Source organism: Oncorhynchus nerka, linkage group LG7 (assembly GCF_034236695.1).
Source record: "Oncorhynchus nerka isolate Pitt River linkage group LG7, Oner_Uvic_2.0, whole genome shotgun sequence".
Taxonomy (NCBI): Eukaryota; Metazoa; Chordata; class Actinopteri; order Salmoniformes; family Salmonidae; genus Oncorhynchus; species Oncorhynchus nerka.
This window is the reverse complement of record NC_088402.1, coordinates 8,687,724-8,705,488: the sequence shown is the minus strand read 5'-3', so window position 1 is coordinate 8,705,488 and position 17,765 is coordinate 8,687,724. Positions and strand designations below refer to the sequence as shown.

The window sequence follows — 17,765 nt, the reverse complement described above, 5'->3', positions numbered from 1 at the left end:
GGCAAGCCCCATACTATTGTGGAGGAGTGGCTAGGACAGGCAAGCCCCATACTATTGTGGAGGACTGGCTAGGACAGGCAAGCCCCATACTATTGTGGAGGACTGGCTAGGACAGGCAAGCCCCATACTATTGTGGAGTAGTGGCTAGGACAGGCAAGCCCCATACTATTGTGGAGGACTGGCTAGGACAGGCAAGCCCCATACTATTGTGGAGGACTGGCTAGGACAGGCAAGCCCCATACTATTGTGGAGGAGTGGCTAGGACAGGCAAGCCCCATACTATTGTGGAGGACTGGCTAGGACAGGCAAGCCCCATACTATTGTGGAGGAGTGGCTAGGACAGGCAAGCCCCATACTATTGTGGAGGACTGGCTAGGACAGGCAAGCCCCATACTATTGTGGAGGACTGGCTAGGACAGGCAAGCCCCATACTATAGTGGAGGACTGGCTGGGACAGACAAGCCCCATACTATTGTGGAGGAGTGACTAGGACAGGCAAGCCCCATACTATTGTGGAGGAGTGGCTAGGACAGACAAGCCCCATACTATTGTGGAGGACTGGCTAGGACAGGCAAGCCCCATACTATTGTGGAGGAGTGACTAGGACAGGCAAGCCCCATACTATTGTGGAGGAGTGGCTAGGACAGACAAGCCCCATACTATTGTGGAGGACTGGCTAGGACAGGCAAGCCCCATACTATAGTGGAGGAGTGGCTAGGACAGGCAAGCCCCATACTATTGTGGAGGAGTGGCTAGGACAGGCAAGCCCCATACTATTGTGGAGGACTGGCTAGGACAGGCAAGCCCCATACTATTGTGGAGGACTGGCTAGTACAGGCAAGCCCCATACTATTGTGGAGGAGTGGCTAGGACAGGCAAGCCCCATACTATTGTGGAGGACTGGCTAGGACAGGCAAGCCCCATACTATTGTGGAGTAGTGGCTAGGACAGGCAAGCCCCATACTATTGTGGAGGAGTGGCTAGGACAGACAAGCCCCATACTATTGTGGAGGACTGGCTAGGACAGGCAAGCCCCATACTATTGTGGAGGAGTGGCTAGGACAGGCAAGCCCCATACTATTGTGGAGGACTGGCTAGGACAGGCAAGCCCCATACTATTGTGGAGGACTGGCTAGGACAGGCAAGCCCCATACTATTGTGGAGGAGTGGCTAGGACAGGCAAGCCCCATACTATTGTGGAGGACTGGCTAGGACAGGCAAGCCCCATACTATTGTGGAGGACTGGCTAGGACAGGCAAGCCCCATACTATTGTGGAGTAGTGGCTAGGACAGGCAAGCCCCATACTATTGTGGAGGACTGGCTAGGACAGGCAAGCCCCATACTATTGTGGAGGACTGGCTAGGACAGGCAAGCCCCATACTATTGTGGAGGAGTGGCTAGGACAGGCAAGCCCCATACTATTGTGGAGGACTGGCTAGGACAGGCAAGCCCCATACTATTGTGGAGGAGTGGCTAGGACAGGCAAGCCCCATACTATTGTGGAGGACTGGCTAGGACAGGCAAGCCCCATACTATTGTGGAGGACTGGCTAGGACAGGCAAGCCCCATACTATAGTGGAGGACTGGCTGGGACAGACAAGCCCCATACTATTGTGGAGGAGTGACTAGGACAGGCAAGCCCCATACTATTGTGGAGGAGTGGCTAGGACAGACAAGCCCCATACTATTGTGGAGGACTGGCTAGGACAGGCAAGCCCCATACTATTGTGGAGGAGTGACTAGGACAGGCAAGCCCCATACTATTGTGGAGGAGTGGCTAGGACAGACAAGCCCCATACTATTGTGGAGGACTGGCTAGGACAGGCAAGCCCCATACTATAGTGGAGGAGTGGCTAGGACAGGCAAGCCCCATACTATTGTGGAGGAGTGGCTAGGACAGGCAAGCCCCATACTATTGTGGAGGACTGGCTAGGACAGGCAAGCCCCATACTATTGTGGAGGACTGGCTAGTACAGGCAAGCCCCATACTATTGTGGAGGAGTGGCTAGGACAGGCAAGCCCCATACTATTGTGGAGGACTGGCTAGGACAGGCAAGCCCCATACTATTGTGGAGGAGTGGCTAGGACAGGCAAGCCCCATACTATTGTGGAGTAGTGGCTAGGACAGGCAAGCCCCATACTATTGTGGAGGAGTGGCTAGGACAGACAAGCCCCATACTATTGTGGAGGACTGGCTAGGACAGGCAAGCCCCATACTATTGTGGAGGAGTGGCTAGGACAGGCAAGCCCCATACTATTGTGGAGGACTGGCTAGGACAGGCAAGCCCCATACTATTGTGGAGGACTGGCTAGGACAGGCAAGCCCCATACTATTGTGGAGGAGTGGCTAGGACAGGCAAGCCCCATACTATTGTGGAGGACTGGCTAGGACAGGCAAGCCCCATACTATTGTGGAGGAGTGGCTAGGACAGGCAAGCCCCATACTATTGTGGAGGACTGGCTAGGACAGGCAAGCCCCATACTATTGTGGAGGAGTGGCTAGGACAGGCAAGCCCCATACTATTGTGGAGGACTGGCTAGGACAGGCAAGCCCCATACTATTGTGGAGGACTGGCTAGGACAGGCAAGCCCCATACTATTGTGGAGTAGTGGCTAGGACAGGCAAGCCCCATACTATTGTGGAGGACTGGCTAGGACAGGCAAGCCCCATACTATTGTGGAGGAGTGGCTAGGACAGGCAAGCCCCATACTATTGTGGAGGACTGGCTAGGACAGGCAAGCCCCATACTATTGTGGAGGACTGGCTAGGACAGGCAAGCCCCATACTATAGTGGAGGACTGGCTGGGACAGACAAGCCCCATACTATTGTGGAGGAGTGACTAGGACAGGCAAGCCCCATACTATTGTGGAGGAGTGGCTAGGACAGACAAGCCCCATACTATTGTGGAGGACTGGCTAGGACAGGCAAGCCCCATACTATTGTGGAGGAGTGACTAGGACAGGCAAGCCCCATACTATTGTGGAGGAGTGGCTAGGACAGACAAGCCCCATACTATTGTGGAGGACTGGCTAGGACAGGCAAGCCCCATACTATAGTGGAGGAGTGGCTAGGACAGGCAAGCCCCATACTATTGTGGAGGACTGGCTAGTACAGGCAAGCCCCATACTATTGTGGAGGAGTGGCTAGGACAGGCAAGCCCCATACTATTGTGGAGGACTGGCTAGGACAGGCAAGCCCCATACTATTGTGGAGGAGTGGCTAGGACAGGCAAGCCCCATACTATTGTGGAGTAGTGGCTAGGACAGGCAAGCCCCATACTATTGTGGAGGAGTGGCTAGGACAGACAAGCCCCATACTATTGTGGAGGACTGGCTAGGACAGGCAAGCCCCATACTATTGTGGAGGAGTGGCTAGGACAGGCAAGCCCCATACTATTGTGGAGGACTGGCTAGGACAGGCAAGCCCCATACTATTGTGGAGGACTGGCTAGGACAGGCAAGCCCCATACTATTGTGGAGGAGTGGCTAGGACAGGCAAGCCCCATACTATTGTGGAGGACTGGCTAGGACAGGCAAGCCCCATACTATTGTGGAGGAGTGGCTAGGACAGGCAAGCCCCATACTATTGTGGAGGAGTGGCTAGGACAGGCAAGCCCCATACTATTGTGGAGGAGTGGCTAGGACAGGCAAGCCCCATACTATTGTGGAGGACTGGCTAGGACAGGCAAGCCCCATACTATTGTGGAGGAGTGACTAGGACAGGCAAGCCCCATACTATTGTGGAGGAGTGGCTGGCTAGGACCCCATACTATTGTGGAGGAAGCTAGGACCCCCATACTTTGTGGAGGAGTGGCTAGGACAGACAAGCCCCATACTATTGTGGAGGACTGGCTAGGACAGGCAAGCCCCATACTATTGTGGAGGAGGACAGGACCCCTAGGACAGGCAAGCCCCATACTATTGTGGAGGACTGGCTAGGACAGGCAAGCCCCATACTATTGTGGAGGAGTGGCTAGGACAGGCAAGCCCCATACTATTGTGGAGGAGTGGCTAGGACAGGCAAGCCCCATACTATTGTGGAGGACTGGCTAGGACAGGCAAGCCCCATACTATTGTGGAGGACTGGCTAGGACAGGCAAGCCCCATACTATTGTGGAGGAGTGGCTAGGACAGGCAAGCCCCATACTATTGCTAGGACAGGCAAGCCCCATACTATTGTGGAGGACTGGCTAGGACAGGCAAGCCCCATACTATTGTGGAGGACTGGCTAGGACAGGCAAGCCCCATACTATTGTGGAGGAGTGGCTAGGACAGGCAAGCCCCATACTATTGTGGAGAACTTAATTCTTCCTGCTACCGCGGATATGGTTGGGACAATGCTGGGGGGAAAAGGCCAACAAAAACTATACAGAAAATGCCTTCAAACAACACTGCTTAACAACGCATCGGTGACATGGCAGGAGAGGTTTTGAAACAATTACTGCTTCGCAAACAAGCCAGTGAATTCTGTGCGTTACAGCTGGATGAGTCAACAGACGTGTTGGGTCTGCCACAGCTCCTGGTATATGTCTGTTACAGCTGGAAGAGTCAACAGGGCCTGGCACAGCTCCTGGTATATGTCTGTTACAGCTGGATGAGTGAACAGGCCTGGCACAGCTCCTGGTATATGTCTGTTACAGCTGGATGAGTCAACAGGCCTGGCACAGCTCCTGGTATATGTCTGTTACAGCTGGATGAGTCAACAGGGCCTGACACAGCTCCTGGTATATGTCTGTTACAGCTGGATGAGTCAACAGGGCCTGGCACAGCTCCTGGTATATGTCTGTTACAGCTGGATGAGTCAACGGGGCCTGGCACAGCTCCTGGTATATGTCTGTTACAGCTGGATGAGTAAACAGGTCAACAGGCCACCGAGAGGCTCTTGGGTACACTGCAGCATCCACCGAGAGGCTCTTGGGTACACTGCAGCATCCACCGAGAGGCTCTTGGGTCCACTGCAGCATCCACCTAGAGGCTCTTGGGTACACTGCAGCATCCACCGAGAGACTCTTGGGTCCACTGCAGCATCCACCTAGAGGCTCTTGGGTCCACTGCAGCATCCACCTAGAGGCTCTTGGGTACACTGCAGCATCCACCGAGAGGCTCTTGGGTTCACTGCAGCATCCACCTAGAGGCTCTTGGGTTCACTGCAGCATCCACCGAGAGGCTCTTGCTGCCAAGGGAATGTCTGACAGCTGGAAAGAGGTTTTGGACACTACAGTGAAAATGGTTAACTTTGTGTTAAAGCAAGACCCCAAAACTCGTGTATTTTCTGCATTATGCAATGATATGGGCAGCGACCATGTAACGCTTTTACAACATACAGAAGTGCGCTGGTTATCAAGGGACAAAGTATTGACACGCTTTTTTTTCAAATTGAGAGATCAGCTTAAAGTTCTTTACTGACTATAATGTTCACTTGTCTGACCTCTTGCATGATGATGAGTTTCTCACACAACTTGCCTATCTGGGTGATGTTTTTTCTCGCGTGAATGATCTGAATCCTCTGTGGAGATGGGAGAATCTTCCAGAAGGACAACCATCTCTGCATCACTCCACCAATCAGGTTTTTATGGTAAGAGTGGTCAGACGGAAGCCACTCCTCAGTAAAAGACACATGACAGCCCGCTTAGTGTTTGCCAAAAGGCACCTAAAGGACTTTCAGTCCAGGAGAAACAAGATTATCTGGTCTGATGAAACCAATATTGAACTATTTGGCCTGAATGCCAAGCATCACATCTAGAGGAGACCTGGCACCATCACTACAGTGAAGTATGGTGGTGCCAGCGTCATGCTGTGGGGGATGTTTTTCAGCGGCAGGGACTGTGGAAAAAGTAATGGGGTCTGAAAAGTTTCCTCCGGGATGCTGGCCTTCTAGGCAGAGTTGCAAAGAAAAAGCCACATCTCAGACTGGCCAATAAAAAGAAAAGATTAAGATGTGCAAAAGATGGGCAGAGGAACTCTGCCTAGAAGTCCAGCATCCCGGGATTGCCTCTTCACTGTTGACGTTGAGGCCGGTGTTTTGCGGGTACTATTTAATGAAGCTGTCAGTTGAGGACTTGTGAGGCGTCTCTTTCTCAAACTAGACACTCTAATGTACTTGTCCTCTTGCTCAGTTGTGCACCAGGGCCTCCCACTCCTCTTTCTATTCTGGTTAGCGCCAGTTTGCGCTGTTCTGTGAAGGGAGTAGTACACAGCTTTGTACGAGATCTTCAGTTTCTTGGCAATTTCTCGCATGGAATAACCTTCATTTCTCAGAACAAGGATAGACTGATGAGTTTCAGAAGAACGTTCTTTGTTTCTGTCCACTTTGATCCTGTAATCGAACCCACAAATGCCGATGCTCCATATACTCAACTAGTCTAAAGAAGGCCAGTTGTAATTGCTTCTTTAATCAGGACAACAGTTTTCAGCTGTGCTAACATAATTGCAAAAGGGTTTTCTAATGATAAATTAGCCTTCTAAAAATATAAAAACTTGGATTAGCTAACATAACGTGCCATTGGAACACAGGAGTGATGGTTGCTGATAATGGGCCACTGTATGCCTATGTAGATATTCCATTAAAAAATAAAATTGTCCGTTTCCAGCTACAATAGTCATTTACAACATTAACAATGTCTTTACTGTATTTCTGACCAATTTGATGTTATTTTAAAGGACAAAATAAATGGTGGTTCTATCAAAAACAAGGACATTTCTAAGTGACCCCAAACTTTTGAACCGAACTGTATATACCGGGTGTGTTTAATAATGACATATTATATTACTACCTTCTTCAGGAGGGTACTATAGGAGGGTATTATATTACTACCTTCTTCAGGAGGGTACTATAGGAGGGTATTATATTACTGCCTTCTTCAGGAGGGTACTATAGGAGGGTATTATATTACTGCCTTCTTCAGGAGGGTACTATAGGAGGGTATTATATTACTACCTTCTTCAGGGTGGATATATATATATATATACTGAGTTTGTTTAATAATTCTGTGACTGTTTATCATTTGTTCTTTTGTGTCAACAGAGTCAAGCAGTAGAAACCATGACGACTGTCCCAGAGACAGATCTACACTGCTGATGTTGTTCATCCCTGCTGGAGGCTTGGTTATTTTCCTCATATTCCTTTACTTTCAACACAAACAGACATGGAAAGCCACATCTAAATCACAAAATATGACAGAAATAACTGGACGTAAACGAACTTGTGACAAGAACACTAGTCCTCTAGAGACAAGGACATCCTACTGCGAATCGGACGTCTCACCTCCAAGCCCAGTACATGAAGTTTAAGAGACTCCTTGTTCATTCTCTGCCAAGTCCAACGTGTGTTTCTGGTCTAGTAGCGTCATGGTATCATCCTACCTGGAGCTGAGAATGCTGGAAATCCAGTTGTCAGTCTGGCAGTAACAACGAACCACAGTTTCATTAGGTGGTGGTAACATTAAATGACTCTTTTTCTCTCCATTGCCCAACATGGGTCAGATTACTGGAAAGGGAACCAGACACAAAGCTTCTATTGAGAGACTTTGTCATTACAGACCTGAGGGGAAATGGTCTGACAGATTTGGTGGGAGGGGCCCCAACCACCATCCAGAACAGTGTTTCTGGGAAACGAGTGGGAAATGCCTTTTGTGCATTGAAAGTATTCAGAACCCTTGACTTTTTCGACATTTTGTTACATTACAGCCTTATTGTCCTCATCAATCTACACACAATATCCCATAATGACAAAGTAAAAACAGGTTTTAAGAAATTTTGGTAAATGTATTAAAATAAAAAAACAGATAGCTTCTTTACGTAAGTATTCAGTATTCAACATGATTTGGAAAGGCCCCCTCAACCCCTCCCATCTATCTCTGAACACCATCCAGTCCTTCAGCTCCACTCAACCCCTCCCATCTATCTCTGAACACCATCCAGTCCTTCAGCTCCACTCAACCCCTCCCATCTATCTCTGAACACCATCCAGTCCTTCAGCTCCACTCAACCCCTGCCATCTATCTCTGAACACCATCCAGTCCTTCAGCTCCACTCAACCCCTCCCATCTATCTCTGAACACCATCCAGTCCTTCAGCTCCACTCAACCCCTCCCATCTATCTCTGAACACCATCCAGTCCTTCAGCTCCACTCAACCCCTCCCATCTATCTCTGAACACCATCCAGTCCTTCAGCTCCACTCAACCCCTCCCATCTATCTCTGAACACCATCCAGTCCTTCAGCTCCACTCAACCCCTCCCATCTATCTCTGAACACCATCCAGTCCTTCAGCTCCACTCAACCCCTCCCATCTATCTCTGAACACCATCCAGTCCTTCAGCTCCACTCAACCCCTCCCATCTATCTCTGAACACCATCCAGTCCTTCAGCTCCACTCAACCCCTCCCATCTATCTCTGAACACCATCCAGTCCTTCAGCTCCACTCAACCCCTCCCATCTATCTCTGAACACCATCCAGTCCCATCCTTCAGCTCCACTCAACCCCTCCCATCTCTGAACACCATCCAGTCCTTCAGCTCCACTCAACCCCTCCCATCTATCTCTGAACACCATCCAGTCCTTCAGCTCCACTCAACCCCTCCCATCTATCTCTGAACACCATCCAGTCCTTCAGCTCCACTCAACCCCTCCCATCTATCTCTGAACACCATCCAGTCCTTCAGCTCCACTCAACCCCTCCCATCTATCTCTGAACACCATCCAGTCCTTCAGCTCCACTCAACCCCTCCCATCTATCTCTGAACACCATCCAGTCCTTCAGCTCCACTCAACCCCTCCCATCTCTGAACACCATCCAGTCCCATCCTTCAGCTCCACTCAACCCTTCCCATCTATCTCTGAACACCATCCAGTCCCATCCTTCAGCTCCACTCAACCCCTCCCATCTATCTCTGACCACCACCCAGTAGTGCTATACACCCAGCAGTGCTATTTGCAGAGCTAGCTCCAGGTAAATATTGTCCTTCTACAGCCATCCCTGTACCTGAGACTAAAAACAAGCTTCATATGGACAGTACAAAAACAAATGATCTAATAATCGAATCTTCGCATAAAAATCTGCAGAGCTGGGATGGTTGTATCCCCCATATAAATAACATTCCATTGGTTACAAGCATTTTGTATAATAATTCAAAATTGGAAAAACTCTTTAAGGTTTTGAATCCAGCATTTGTGTATCAGTTCATAAACCATGTGCATTGAAAATTTATTCCCAACAATAATTGCAATAAATAAACATTTCAATTTCAATTAAGGACCAAAAACATTGACAGCTGTGCAATGTGGATTTGCAAAATTGTTGGGAATTTGCGCATTGAAAATTTCTTCCCAACAATTTTGCAAATCCACATTGCACAGCTGTCAATGTTTTTGGTCCTTAATTGAAATTGAAATGTTTATTTATTGCAATTATCTTTAGCCAATTTTATTCTTTAATGCCGAAAGTAAAGTCCCTTTTCCTTCCACTTTCCTCTTCCGTTTTTGCTGTAATGCTGCAATAAATTGGTACCGATTTTGAGTGGAACAGACATTTCCATCTTTTGTTGTTGTGTTGAGAACTAACTCCACCTGTCCTATTTATGATGATACCTATTTATTTTCATTTTAATTGTTTTAAATATTTAATCAATTTGTATATTTGAGTTTATATTTGTGGTAATATTAGTTCTGTATTTTCTGTTGGATCAAAGTCGAAATGTCAATCAAAGTCGAAATGTCAATCAAAGTCGAAATGTCAATCAAAGTCGAAATGTCAATCAAAAATGTCAATCAAAGTCGAAATGTCAATCAAAGTCGAAATGTCAATCAAAGTCGAAATGTCAAAGTCGAAATTGCAATCAAAGCCGATTAGTAAGAATGTCTCAAGAATGTCTCAAGAATGTAAGAATGTCTCATACTTCTATGGCTTGTTTGAAAAATAGCAATATTTTGGAGATTCTTTTTATTTTCAAATAACCAACAGTGAGAGGTTGTAATCTGAATAAAGGGGAAAAAGGCCATTCTTTAACATGGGGTGAGACATTCCTACTAATCGGCTTTTCAAGACGATTTATGTCATAACTGTAACTAGACCACTGGATGGTTTTTGTTTCAGTCTTGTTACAGTTCCTTTTACTGTCACAACCTGTGTGAAACCAGACAAAGTAATACAAGGAGTCCGCCTGAGATCAACAAAACAACAGTATTGAGTGTCTGACTTGGCTTTAGCCAGACAATAGTTTCCCAGGCTTTAGCCAGACAAAAGTGATCTAGACAGACAGGTTGCCTCCAACAATGTTTTTATTTAATAGATTTATATTTTTAGGTGGTAGATCAGCTTCAATATTGCAAATAGATTGTAGCTTCCATCAATGTAATTGCCTGCATCACTTCCAATACCCCATATATTTTTTGCAAATATATATATACACACACACATACATGTAGATATATGTGTTTATATATGTATATATACACATATATACATATAATATATATATACATATAATATATACATATATATATATATATATATATATATATACACACATACAGGCCTGCATACATACATACATACACACATGTATATGTATATATATATATGTATATATATGTATGTGTATGTATATATGTGTATATGTTTATATATGTGTATATGGGTATATGTATATATATATGTGTATATGTAAATATATGTGTATATGTATATATGAATATGTATATATATATATATATATGAATATGTATACATGTATATTAGGGATGCACAATAGAACAGTGAACATATCGGAATCGGCCAATATTAGCTAAAGATGCAAACATCGGTATTGGCCCGATGTCTAGTTTAACACCGATGTGCAAAACCGTTATCAAAGCTGACGTGCATACCTATATAACGTAGGTAGATGAGGTACATACCTATATAACGTAGGTAGATGAGGTACATACCTATATAACGTAGGTAGATGAGGTGCATACCTATATAACGTAGGTAGCTGACGTGCATACCTATATAACATAGGTAGCTGACGTGCATACCTATATAACGTAGGTAGATGACGTGCATAACTATATAACGTAGGTAGATGACGTGCATACCTGAATAACGTAGGTAGCTGATGTGCATACCTATATAACGTAGGTAGATGACGTGCATACCTATATAACGTAGGTAGATGACGTGCATACCTGAATAACGTAGGTAGATGACGTGCATACCTATATAACGTCGGTAGATGACGTGCATACCTATATAACGTCGGTAGATGACGTGCATACCTGAATAACGTAGGTAGATGACGTGCATACCTATATAACGTCGGTAGATGACGTGCATACCTATATAACGTAGGTAGATGACGTGCATACCTATATAACGTCGGTAGATGACGTGCATACCTATATAACGTCGGTAGATGACCTACATACCTATATAACGTAGGTAGCTGACGTGCATACCTATATAACGTAGGTAGATGACGTGCATACCTATATAACGTAGGTAGATGACGTGCATACCTATATAACGTCGGTAGATGACGTGCATACCTATATAACGTCGGTAGATGACGTGCATACCTATATAACGTAGGTAGATGACGTGCATACCTGAATAACGTAGGTAGATGACGTGCATACCTATATAACGTCGGTAGATGACGTGCATACCTATATAACGTCGGTAGATGACGTGCATACCTATATAACGTAGGTAGATGACGTGCATACCTATATAACGTAGGTAGATGACGTGCATACCTATATAACGTCGGTAGATGACGTGCATACCTATATAACGTAGGTAGATGACGTGCATACCTATATAACGTCGGTAGATGACGTGCATACCTATATAACGTCGGTAGATGACCTACATACCTATATAACGTAGGTAGCTGACATGCATACCTATATAACGTCGGTAGATGACGTGCATACCTATATAACGTCGGTAGATGACGTGCATACCTATATAACGTCGGTAGATGACGTGCATACCTATATAACGTACATACATTTACATTTAAGTCATTTAGCAGACGCTCTTATCCAGAGCGACTTACAAATTGAAAATGACTTAATGACACAGCGGAAAACTTTGCTCTATATGTGCAACACAGCATTCCTAACTTAGCCCACAATGTCTGCTGTGTGGATCGAGCAGTCAACAAGTCGAGTAGTCATTTGAAAGAGTAAGAACATTTCAGCCAGACAACTCAAAAGGTGATCCATTTACCCCAAGATAATGGAATTCATTGTCCTTGATAGGGGCGGCAGGGTAGCCTAGTGGTTAGAGTGTTGGACTAGTAACCGAAAGGTTGCAAGTTCGAATCCCCGAGCTGACAAGGTACAAATCTGTCGTTCTGCCCCTGAACAGGCAGTTAACCCACTGTTCCTAGGCCGTCATTGAAAATAAGAATTTGTTCTTAACTGACTTGCCTAGTAAAATAAAGGTAAAAAAAAAATCATGGTTGATGCAGTGGTACACACTACCAAGTGCTCTATTTTTTCAGATGTTGCCCTACCAGAGTTACACATGTCATGACGGGGCCCTTTCAAGGTGTAGATGGTGGCTTCCCTCCGCATCCCTCTCTCACTCCCTCAATATCTGATCTGGTCCGTTAAGGAACAGTTATGTTGAGTGTGTTTAATGTCGTGACCTCATAAAGGACTAGATCTCTGAACGTGTACATTTCTCAATTATGGGGTTTGCATCTCATTATTGTATAAAATGAGTAAAATGAGTAAAGATGAAACTATTTGTGAACTGACGTAATGTAATGTTAAACTTTAATTTGAAGAGAATTGTATTCCCTGTAAACTAGTCAGTGGCCACGTCCCCGTGAACACAGACATGATCAGGTGTCACGGAACCACCCTTTTGTTATTGTTACGAATAAAACCCACTCCTGAGGAAATTCACATCAGACAAAGCAAAACCCAGCGTGAGCTGAGGTTGCAAATGGTTGAATTTCTAAGACTAGAAAACCACACCAAGTGGAGCATTGAAATGGTTCAACTCTGAGACTATCGATCCCTACAGAATAAGAACAAATCTTAGATATCATTACTAGACTTCAGCTAGAAATGATGTATAAACCTAGGGTGAAAATACCGAAAACATCTATTCTAAAAACAATGGACGCCTGACGTATCCATTACAACAGACACTATCCTGAGCCGCTGATAAAGCTACAACCATGAAAGACGTTGTGACTTCTGGGGAAGTAACCAGAAAGTCTCTGATGAACTGACTCTCCAGCAGACGGACCGACGATTCCAACAGAGAAGACAACAATGACATACGGACGGAAATATATTTATTGCAATTATTCCTGAATGAGCGGCTGTTCATGTGCAAAGGATTAGTATTTCAGTGAATATAATTACCCATTGTGTGACTACATTTTGTCTTTCCTGCTCCTTTATCGGTCCACACCCCCTTTCCTTTACCCACCAAGCCGTCATATTGGTTTAGCCCACTGGCATCTATTCATCTATTCCGTCATATTGGTTTAGCCCACTGGCATCTATTCATCTATTCCGTCATATTGGTTTAGCCCACTGGCATCTATTCATCTATTCCGTCATATTGGTTTAGCCCACTGGCATCTATTCATCTATTCCGTCATATTGGTTTAGCCCACTGGCATCTATTCATCTATTCCGTCATATTGGTTTAGCCCACTGGCATCTATTCATCTATTCCGTCATATTGGTTTAGCCCACTGGCATCTATTCATCTATTCCGTCATATTGGTTTAGCCCACTACGGAATCTTCCTATCATTTGTTAGTAACTAATATCTACTGTTTGTTTGTTTATGCATTTCTGTGATTATTTAGTTAGTAAATAAATGATTAAGCCAATTGGTGTATGGATGATTCGTGGTTTAGTCTGGGTTCGTGCAGATAACCAACAATTCTCAGATGTTTGAAATGAGACTAACGTGAGGTAAAGAATAAATAATTAATTAGAAGACTAATTGATCAGATATTAAAATATCTGAAGAGTAATATTCAGACAATTATAACTTTGTAATCTGAAGATTTTCCGTGGTGCCCCGACTTCCTAGTTAATAAAATGCACATGATTAGTTTAATCACGTAATACTAATGACAGAGAATTGATTTGATAAAATAACAGTCTTCACATTTAATGATAGCCAGAGACACGACACACAGTAATAGCATCACTGCTATTAGCTTCACGACATACTATGGAATGCCGTTTGGGTCAAAAAAGATACACGTCAAATAACACTATTTGACAATAACACAACTTGACGTGTTAAATAAGCTTTCAATTTGAAACGTCAAATTACACAGTTCTATTATAGAATGTTGTGTGTTCTGAATTTGCAAGCCAAGCACCACCACTACTATCAGTATTACACAGTTCTATTATAGAATGTTGTGTGTTCTGAATTTGCAAGCCAAGCACCACCACTACTATCAGTATTACACAGTTCTATTATAGAATGTTGTGTGTTCTGAATTTGCAAGCCAAGCACCACCACTACTATCAGTAGCATTGTCAAAGCTGTACAAAAAAAGTCTGCAATCACCGGCCACGAACGATGTATTTACAATACCGCGTTGGTAATGAAGTATCGACGGCAACTTCTGGGGTAGCTAGCTCGCTTTAGCTTTATAGCTAGCTAGCAACAATACAACTAACCTGAAAACAATGACCAGTAGAAACTGCAGTCATTTTCATTATTCTTAGCAATGATTTAGGAGTCCTTGTGAGTAAGTATTAGCTAGGTAGCCACTTGTTGTTCACCTATTGAAATTGAACTTCAGTTCATGAAAATAAATAGCTAGCCAGTGTCGTGGCAGAATCAGAATTCTTTAGGTAACATTTCTAAATAAGATGTTTCATTCATTTTCTAACTATTATTATTATTCTAACTATTCCTAAACCATGTGAGGGGATGGTGTGATTAATGAGGAACCAGTTAGGTTGGCTCCACAATGTCTGCTTATGTGAGATATTTGTCATTAGAATGTCTTCTTTTGGATAATACTGTTTGCAGTTTGCAGTTATCCCTTTCCTGCTAGGGCTACATTGGGCATAAGTTACATAAGTTACATTGGGCCCCAGAGAGGGGAAAGGTTAGTCTTATCTGTGAATGTGTCTGTAAAATATTCCTTAATCATGTGAAGGGATGGTGTGATAAATGGGGAACCAGATAGGTGGCTCCACAATGTCTGTGTGCCAGTCACTGTCTCTCTGTGATCTTGTCCAGGAGGGGGTGTATTTGATATATGCCATTGGAAGAGGTAGTGTTTTATGGTTCTGAGTGGTACCAAGAGCGAGATAAGAACATAGTTTAGGAGACCAAAGCGGAACGATAATTTATAGCCAATGCTGTCTGGCTATGTGTGTCTTTGCTATAAAGGATCTCAGTTCCAATGTGTAAGCACTCTCAGAGAATTCATTCATAGACACTGAATTGATCTGAGAGTCACAGGGTTGTGATGGAGCTCATAATTAAAGAGGGACTTTATGATAACTCTGTCTTGTGCGTGGTTTGCTCTCTTGTGATTTGGTAATACAGGAAATTTCCACTACACCAGCTACTTAACCCTGTTGCCCAAAGCTAACATTATAAGCAGCCAGCTAGCTTCATCTGGCTAGTGAGGGTCAACCGGACATGGTAATGTGTTGTGAAGCTAGCCACAATAAGGATTAGGCACAATAGTGGAACTTGCGGTTTGCCTTCAAAATAAAAGTACCTCTTTGAACGTGATGCAGAAGGTTAAAATTTGTGGAATCTTGCCATATTTAGACTAGATACTGTTAAACAAGGTTGGAATGTGAATCAATGAAATGGGGTATCAGTCTACTTGGTGACACCCACAGAACACAACTGTGAAGCGTTTACGCAAATATTAGCGTTGTAGCTCTTATCACGAGACTGTGACTGAGTGAAATCACCTCCCCAGTCAGCCTATTGTGTGTATTGACATTCATGTTGCACTGTACAGCTTTACATAAGGATTGGGGATCAATGAAATGGAGTATCAGTCTACTCAATACCCAAGATATTTTTTCCTCAGAGTTAACAAGATGGTGCTGATAGAGATGGCAGTTTCGCTTCTCGTCCTTAGGAAACTGTGCAGTATTTAGTTTTTAAATGTATTATTTCTTACATTGTTAGACCAGAAAACCTTAAGTGTTGTTACATACAGCCGGGAAGAACTATTGGATATCAGAGAGACGACAACTTACTAGCACTACGACCAGGAATACGGCTTTTCCAAAGCGGAACCTTTGTCTGCCTCTCCCAGGGCATTTGAACTGATTCCAGAAGCCCACCCAAAACAACGTCGCCGGAGGAGAGGGAGCCTGAGCGGTCTTCTAGTGACGCTTTGGAGGCGTGCACACCACCAACCGCTTCCGAGTATATTACTCGCTAATGCCCAGTTCCTAGTTAACAAAGTCAACGAATTCAGGGCTAGAGTTTCTTTCCAAAGAGATATCCGGGATTGTAACATACTCTGTTTCACAGAAACATGGCTAGCTGGGGACATGCTGTTGGAGTCGGTACAGCCCATCACGCTGACAGGAATAAACATCTCTCCGGTAAGAAGAAGGGCAGGGTGTATTTTTCATGATTAATGACTCATGGTGTAATCGTAACAACATACAGGAACTCAAGACCTTTTGTTCACCCTGACCTAGAATTCCTCACAATCAAATGCCGAACGTATTATCTCCCAAAAGAACTCTCCTCGGTTATCGTCACAGTATATATGTATATCCCTCCTCAAGCTGATACCACGACGGCCCTCAAGGAACTTCACTGGACTTTATGCAAACTGGAAAGCATATATCCTGATGCTGCATTTATTATAGCTGGGGATTTTAACAAAGCTAATTTGAGAACAAGGTCACCTAAATTCTATCAGCATATGGAATGCAGTGCACGAGCGAGTAACACGCTCGACCATTGCTACTCTAACTTCCGCAATGCATACAAGGCCCTTCCGCGATGCATACAAGGCCCTTCCGCGATGCATACAAGGCCCTTCTGCGATGCATACAAGGCCCTTCCGCAATGCATACAAGGCCCTCCCCCGCCCTCCTTTTGGCAAATCTGACCATGACTCCATCTTGTTGCTCCCTTCCTGTAGGCAGAAACTAAAACAGGAAGCGCACGTCCTTAGGTCTATCCAACGCTGGTTTGACCAATCGGATTCTACGCTTCAAGATTGTTTCGATCACGTGGACTGACATATACGCTGACCCGTTGAGGACGTTTGTAAGGAAGTGCATTGGAGATTGTTGTGCCCGCTGTTACTATTAAAACCTTCCCTAACCAGAAACCGTGGATGGATGGCAGCATTCGCTCTAAACTGAAAGCACGTTCCACCGCATTTAATCATGGTAAGGCGACTGGGAATAGGGCCAAATACAAACAGTGTAGTTATTCCCTCCGTAATAACAATCCAACAGGCAAAACGACAGTATAGAGACAAAGTGGACTTGATATTCAACGGCAGGGTCTACAGACAATCACGGATTACAAACAGAAAACCAGCCCCTTCGTGGACATCGACGTCTTGGTTCCAGACAAACTAAACACCTTCTTTGAGGATAATACAGTGCCACCGACACGGCCCGCTACTAAAGACTGTGGGCTCTCCTTCTCCGATGTGAGTAAAATATTTAAAAGTGTTAACCTTCGTAAGGCTGCCGACCCAGACGGCATCCCGACCCTGACGTCCTCAGGGTCGGGATTACCACTAAAACAATCCCTATCCCAGTTTGGGATA

General features: G+C 44.8%; 1 protein-coding gene across 1 annotated transcript in view; it reads left to right on the top strand.

Moving 5' to 3' along the window:
• Positions 1-10,033, top strand: part of LOC115121385 (CD276 antigen-like) — a 44,378-nt gene extending 34,345 nt beyond the window's left edge. Inside the window, exon 4 of the mRNA XM_065020153.1 lies at positions 7,027-10,033. Coding sequence (XP_064876225.1) covers positions 7,027-7,292 — 266 coding nt within the window. The 3' untranslated portion in view covers positions 7,293-10,033. The remainder of the gene's footprint in view (positions 1-7,026) is intronic.
• The last annotated feature ends 7,732 nt before the right edge of the window (positions 10,034-17,765 follow it).